This window comes from Triticum urartu, chromosome 7A (genome assembly GCF_056163025.1).
Source record: "Triticum urartu cultivar PI428250 chromosome 7A, HENAU_Tu73, whole genome shotgun sequence".
Classification (NCBI taxonomy): domain Eukaryota; kingdom Viridiplantae; phylum Streptophyta; class Magnoliopsida; order Poales; family Poaceae; genus Triticum; species Triticum urartu.
The window spans coordinates 447,779,361-447,787,227 of record NC_141879.1 but is presented as its reverse complement, the minus strand read 5'-3'; the positions used below and the strand labels follow the sequence as shown (position 1 = coordinate 447,787,227).

The 7,867-nt window shown below is 42.8% G+C and overlaps 1 protein-coding gene across 1 annotated transcript; it reads right to left on the bottom strand.

Moving 5' to 3' along the window:
* Positions 1-1,947: 1,947 nt before the first annotated feature.
* On the bottom strand, positions 1,948-3,005 carry LOC125524808 (uncharacterized). The gene is made up of 2 exons (XM_048689838.2): positions 2,477-3,005; positions 1,948-2,393 (listed from the first exon to the last, which is right to left on the bottom strand). The coding sequence occupies exons 1-2, from the start codon at positions 2,764-2,766 to the stop codon at positions 2,336-2,338; spliced, it is 348 nt and encodes a 115-aa protein (XP_048545795.2). The 5' UTR covers positions 2,767-3,005; the 3' UTR covers positions 1,948-2,335.
* Positions 3,006-7,867: the final 4,862 nt, after the last annotated feature.

Below are 7,867 nucleotides of genomic sequence, written 5' to 3'. Positions count from 1 at the left end.
CCAGTTGGGGCGATCGGGGACCGTGTCGCATGTGGGGGTTGATCTTTAATTTGGTACCGTAGTCGGACCATGAGTGTATTGGATGATTGTAATGTTATTCATGTATTTGTGTGACGTGGCGAGTGTAAGCCAACTATGTACTTTTTCCCCTTTTATCTATTTACATGGGTTGTTGTGAAGATTACCTTACTTGCGACATTGCTTTCAATGCGGTTATGCCTCTAAGTCGTGCTTCGACACGTAGGAGATATAGCCGCGTCGAGGGCGTTACATGAGCATATAGTAAAGCTTGTTGGCTATGCTGACAGACTGACTTCTCTGGAATTTGGAATTCCTCCAACACTTGGTATAGATATTGTGCTTGCTTTACTCCCCCCATCTTACGATGGCTTTATCATGAATTACAGCATGAATGGGACAGAGAAAAGTGCAAACGAGTTGTTTGCTATGCTCAAAACTACGGAAGCTGGAATGCAGAAGAACAAAACAGTGTTGATGGGCAAAAAGACCACTAGTTTCAATAAGAAGGGCAACTCCAAGAAGAAGAAATCTACTGAAGCCGATAAGACCGAGTCTCGGAAGAAGAACAAGGGTGGAGCCTCTAAAGAGACTGAATGTTTGTACTGCAAGCAGAAAGGACACTGGAAACGTAACCGCAAGAAGTATTTGGTGGATAAAAAGAACGGTTCTTCAGGTAAAGGTATAATCGTTATACAAAGTTAATGTTATTCTATTTGTAAAATTTATGTATGTCATGAGTATTTGATAGTGATCGGTTGTTGTCGTTTTGCAAACCGATATAGGGACTACAGAGAGCTCACAAGGAGAGGAGAAATGAAGTCATGATACAAGTTGGGAATGATGATGGGATCGCGGCTCGAAGACCGTTGAAGTCATCGCTTTGCTGAAAGATCTACTCAATTGGTGAGATGATTGCTTGTCTTGATCCAAAGAACTCATTTGCTAAATTTGATGAAGACAAACTTGTTCAACTTGCTGAGATGTATGTTGATGACTTCTCCACATATGAGATTTCTTTTGTCCTTGGAAACCAACTTGAAAACTTCATTGTTGATGAGAGCTGATTCAAGTTTTGTTAGTTGTAATGACCTTGGTAGTCTTGCAGTGAAGATGGTTCAGACTGATAGACACATGGTCTTTCCTTTGGTATGTCGTCTTATTGAGTTGGCATTGATTTTGCCTGTTCCAAGCGCATCAGTGGAAAGAGCTTTCTCAGCTATGAGTATTATCAAGACCGAGTTAAGGAATAAGATGGGTGATGATTGGTTGAATTATTTCATGGTTGCAATATTGAGCGAGAAATATTTGCACAGGTTGATGATGATGCTATTATATATCGCTTTCAATCCTATAGATCTCGTAAAGGAATTTTGCCTCGTCGTAGTAGTAAGTTTTCAACTTTGTACAATGTTAATTGTTTCACTTGATGTTTATGTCTTCTTTTATGAAATTTTGCTTTTGATTTCTATAAGGTGTTGGCTCTTCTTTCACCGTTGATCAAGTTATGGAAGACACTTATGAAGCAAGCCATTGATTTGGTACTCTTTTTACTGCACGTACTCTTCGTAGTTTTTGTCATTTGTTTATCTGTTTTGTTGTATCTTTAAACATTGAGTTTTCTAAATTTTGGGTGCAATTGAACCATATTTGAGATATTCTTTTGTGATAGCTATAGCCTGATGGACGTTAAATTTTTCCCTCGTGATGACAAAAAAATTGGACCCGGAGCTTGCTCCAATCCTAGATCGATCAGTGCACCACGCCACCATGGTCCTAAGGCCACAAGACAGTGCAGATTGGTTGCGACACCGGCAGGAGGCAAGAAAACCATAGTCGCGCTGGAGTCCGCTTGTGGGGAGGAGGAAAACCTTTCGGCTTGACGAGTGTAGGGATTCGCCCACAGATTGATTTATATACATGTTTCCGTAAGATGTACTGTATACTTTGATTTATACTATAAACTATAGTAATTTTATTACAGATATATGTACATGACATTTACACCATGAGTTCGACATAGGATTTACAAGGTCATGCATGCATGGTACGTGATGCATGTACAGTGCAGGGCAACCGTACCCTGCCGAGATACACACACATCACAATTACGTACACGCGGCACGCACTGACGCGCATATAGGCTAGTAGGAGTAGTTGATTAATTAATTAATCCAGCTCGCCATCACGGGAGCCGGTTTATTCCCTGTACAGATCCTTAGTCCTGCAATACGTAGACAGTAATAGCAATCTGTATATAGACTTCCGATTCTGCTGCTTGGTTTTCGTGGTCGTCATCGCCGGTCCACCGCCGTCATCAGAACAGGAACGCCGTCGGCGCGAACGCCGGCATCGACGACGCCGTCTCGATGTGCCTGCGCACGTTCACACCCATGTAATCAGTTAACTTCGATTATTTGCACCACAAAGATCTACTAGTAGAAAGAGAGACGCGTACCTGTATTCGTCGCTGTGCGCGCGGGGCAGGACCCTGGAGGCCACCCTGCCGGGCCTGGCCGGGACGACGCGCCCACCCGCTGCGGCCTTGCCCACGTCCACCGCGACACCCTCATAGATGTCCCCAAGCGCCGGCCTCCACTGCGGCGAGCCGCCCAGCGACCTGGCCCTCCTCCGCCTCCTCCTCGCCGCCGCGCCGGTGGTCGTGGCAGCAGCCTGCTGATCCGCAGGCGGCGCGTCGTCGATGGGTCCAGCACGGCAGCCGCAGGGCACGAACGACAAGAGCCTCATCAGCTTCCTGCGCACCCTCCCCTCTATCTTGGCCCCTCCCGACCCTTCTCTCTAGATCTCCCCTCCCCTGTCTCTAATCTCTCCCCTGATACACAGCTAACAATTCTCTCTGTACAATCTACTCTACACTCTCCGGCGACGAAATCCCCGGCCGGCCGTCGCCCGTGTATTCACGGGAATGCCACTGCGTACGAGTGGCCTCAGCTCGCTAGCTGACCACCACTCGGCTAACGGGGAGAGCGTACCTGCACTGTCACGTATTGGGGCTGCTTTATAGGGTTCGCGGAGGGTGGCAAATGTCCGAAACACCCCCGCTCCGCAGTGGGGTGGCCAAGGGTAGTCTCGGGAACGTGGAAATTGCCATTTTTCGGTGCCATGCAGTAGAGGGAGTTTCGGTGGAAACAAAAATAATACTATCGCAAAAGTTCAGTCGACGTCGATGTGTAGGTACCGATCGCGTCGTGCGTATGCAGGTGGCCCGGCCAAGTGGATGTGGCGGTGGGCCCGGGCATGCGCGTGCCTGATGGAGCCGTATTCCGTCTACGTGCATACGTATCTGATGGAGAGAATACGTACGGCGACCGTGCTCTGGAAGAGTGTACGGTGGGCCTGGGTTAACAGAAAAATGCTTTACCGGTGGAGTAGCAGAATGAACACTTTTTTTTAGGGGATAAACCAAGTAGCAGAATGAACTGTGTGAGTGATATGCGAGACTCCATCAGGTTTGAGCCCAACTAGCCCAATTATAAGTTTGTTGCCAATTTGTTGGTAGATTGTTTGCTTCATAAGCATTCTGCCTCTTAAAATTTTGGCAAAATGGATAGAACTCCGTGTGGTTCGTAACCGACTTGACGGATCACGGAATTACATCAGTGAACATGGGTCCATAGTAGAACACGCACTTGAATGAACAGTAAAAATCTAAAAAATAGCAAAACATCAAACGTTTCTGAATTTATTTTTCACAAACAGTGGTCGAGTGTTCTACTTATATATGAATACACGTGATGAAATGACATTCTTAGTGTTTCGGGCGGAAAACAATATCGTCTCCACCAAACTACCTAAAAATTGCTTTTTGGGACACCAATTTTCTCTTCTTTGTTCAAAATACCACTCATGTCATTTCTTCGTGAAATTTCACACATGAGTAGAACACTCGAGTACATTTGTTAAAAAATCAATATGTTTGATTTTTATTTTTATTTTTGCTATTTCACCCATTTCAATGTTTATCTAGGTGCATGTTCACCCATGAGCCAAAAAATTATTCTGCCAACTGTGTTGGTAAACTATTTCAAAAGACACCAACTGGAAATGTTCTTTCTTCTCTAAACCCTAGATAGCATTTGGGGGCCGCGGGGGGGGGGGGGGGGGGGGGCGATATTGCACCGCCACCCCTCCTCCACTGGTAGCTCGTCACCTCTCACCTCTTCTACCAACTTAGTCTGGATGGGAGTGGGTGGAGGCCTCGGTCTACCAGATGGAGCTCTACTCCCCACGCTTTGAGGCTTTTCATAGGGTTCCGCAATGCGCTTCGCTTGTGGTGGTGATGTCGGCGATCTGGTAAATAAAGTATCCTTGAGCCTCCACATCTGGACGATGTCGGGTAGATAGCTCGTTGGTGCAGATTCCTACGGTCCTCTATGGGTGGCTTCCCTTTGTAGTTTGGCCCTCTGTCCTACTCCCTCTAACCAGGGACGAAGCTTGGGCATAATTCAAGAGGGGGCCATTACTTAAAGGGGAGAAAAATAATAGGAAAGGATGGGCTAATCTCTAGTTTAAACACTAGTTAGGCCTAATATATAACCAATTCTTCAATGGATGCAAAAATTAAGGGGGGGCATGGCCCCTGTTGGTCTCCATGAAGCTCCGCCATTGCCTCTAACATTGGTACAACCTCCTGCTTTGTCATGAGGTATGTGAACTCTTTTGAAGGTTGTGATCTTGGATCCTTCGGTGTTCATGGCACTAGCCCAACATGAGAGTCGACTTGATGAATTCTCGTCCGCTATCAACAACGATTGGTTTGCTCCGGCGATGCAAAGGCATAACTGGCGACGCACCATTGGCCCATTCGGCACAAAGAAGGCGATGTGGCCCAAGAGCCTCGATGTATTTTCTTACTATAGGGTGTTTATACTGTTGGTTTCATTAATAGATTTGAAGCCATTTTGCCAAATAAAAAGTTGGTAAGCTATTTCGATTGGCTAGTGCTTGCCATTTGATTCCAATTCATTTTCCAACAAGCTCATTGAAAAATGGGACCAAGTGTAAAAAATGTATTTATGTTTTGGCGTAATATTCTCATATTTGATCATTATACTAGATATTGGTTTGATTTTTGTGCCAACACGATTTATAAATCACAGGCCAAAATCAGGGAAATCAAGGGGCGTTCCTTGGATGTGACCACGAGTATATGTGAGAAATGATCAAGGGAGTTGTATTTGCGAGAGAATTAGGGGTTCCTACTATAATGCATGAATACTTAGCCGGAATATTCACCTCACATATGTTTAAACACATTAACTACATTTAGGAGATGTATTATTTAGAAGTAATCTTCTATTTTATCAAAGTTAACCCGTGATCCATCGTATCTAAGTTATTTCTATCCAAACCACTGTCATCATATTTGCAAAGATATCCCGATATTTTATCAGAATGAACCCAAAGGTCCATCGTATCTAGGTACCACCAATGATGGTCGTTGGTTGTTGTCATCTCACCTTACACATCAGATTTGCCCCCCCCCCTCCCTCCCTCTCTCTGCTTCTGACCTCGGGAAACAACAAATCAGTATGGTTGTTCATCTATAGGCTGGCATTACTACTACATTATTTTTACATCATTACACAAAAAGGACCCCTAGAAAATAGAAATTACAGCCGGGTCCTTAACAGGAGATACAAATAACACAATTTGGTCCCAAATCAAACAACGACCACGCGGAGACGTTTAGGCCACCGTCTCCAACCATAACTTTGAAAATTGTAGGCAAGGGGAAGAAGGCCTCGTTGATTTGGAGGTTGGAAATGGCAGCCAATGGGATCGCCGTCAGCCCAGTCAGCGATCAACCCTAGTGTAGCTCATGGAGACATATGTCGATGTAGTGGCCAAAAAGAGATTAATAACATCCAAGCCAACTTTATTACCCCCACAATACAATGGATCCGAGGGGAATGAGTGTTGATCCACATCCATCTTTCCTTCCATCTCTATGATGGTGAAGTAGGAGACGAGCGAAAATTGGATCAGCCTGTTCTAACGAACTGCCAAGCTTATTGAAGAAGCTCCCACTAGATCCACCCCCAGCAATCACGGTCCACCATGGATAACTGCTGGAGAAGACCAGGTGGCGACCAAACATTATGCACACTACAAAGAGTCTCCAAAACGGCATGGCGCAAGTCTCCATGCATAGAGGCCAACCCCTAGCATATATGGTGGTAACTTGGCCTCCTCTCCCACCCCCACTCTGGTCGGCCGCCAGATGAGAAGGGGAGAAGAACTAGGGAACAACGAGAGATTCTCAACTGGTGGGAGAGCTAAGAGAAAAGGAGGTGTTGCTTGTTCACTACTATGTTTAGTTGCTTTAGGATTATTCCAAAATATAGTTCACATATTATTATTTTCAAAAGTCAAGCTTTGTAAGGTTTAACTAATTTAGTACTACCTCCGATCCATAATAAGTGTTGCGGTTTTGAAGTAAATCCAGTTCAAAATTGCGACACTTATTTTGGATTGGAGTTAGTATTATTGATGTTGATAACTTTCTCTGTAAATATGGTTAAACCTTAAGAAGTTGACTTTTTAAAAAATGCACTATATTTTTGGAATGGGGAGACTATAGACGACAACGTAGGCCGGCAAATGAAATGTAGATTTTCTTGGTTGATCTCTGACATTATTACGATTAACTTTAGACAAATTGTAGATGACCAAAAATAGTGTGGCAAAAAAACTCTACAATTTCTTTTCTTTTTTCAAGGACCTCTACAGAACTTTGACAAGGATGGCATGTGGCGGTGAACTGAATATATGTGCCCGATGAACAATTGCGCAACTAAGATTTAACATGACAACCTTAAATTTTAAAAATAACAGAAATAACCATACATGTCTTGCATCTCACTATATTTAAATTCTCCCAAAATACCGAGGTTGGGGTAAAATGTGAGATCATTCAATTACTACGTACTCCCTCCGTCCTTGAAAGAGTGTACTTTCAACTTTGTTGGAAGGTCAAACTATCTCAAAGTTTGACTATGTTTGCGCAAAAATATATCAATGCTTGTGAAACGAAATAGGTATATGACGAAAATATATTTTATCATGGATCTAATGCTACTAATTTGATGGCATAAATGTTGGTCTATTATTGTATAAATACGGTTAAACATAAAAAATTTTGACTTTCCAACAAAGTTGGAAGTACACTCTTTTAAAGACGAAGGGAGTAGTCAATTATCATGATTGACAAAATACTCTCTTCTTGCGGAAATATAACTAAAAAAGACCACATTATTAAACATGTGGTAAACTTGTATCAGTGTCATGCGTAGAATTGCATAAACCGAGGATCAAATAGTAGTACAATATTATTTGTCTTTCGGTTATTTTGTGCTATATACTCCCTCATTTCCGGTTTATAAAGCTTATCTTAAAATTTTAGTTTTCTTGTTTTATACGGTTCAATTTGGTTGTTTCTTATCACATGTTCAGATTTTAAGGTGCATTAAATCATTGTATGCAAGTATTAAAAGAAAAATTGACCAATACATGTGCTTTACACATGCATGCACTGCAATTAATGCATTGATAAACACAATTATTTAAGGAAAAACAAGCGTATTAATTGAGTGGTTTTGCAAACTACAAAAATTATTCCACCACTCATCATCTATCTTGGTTGATGAGATTTTTTAATTGAGCCCTATAAACCGAAAATGAGGGAGTATAACTTTACTATTTTAAGGTATACTGCAAGTAAAAATTAGTCAATGCTGCACATTTGAGACTCCAAAAAGTCAAACACGTATATAATTTTGGACAAAAAGTGTATTTAGGAACACAATCGGCCGGGCCCATAATCGAG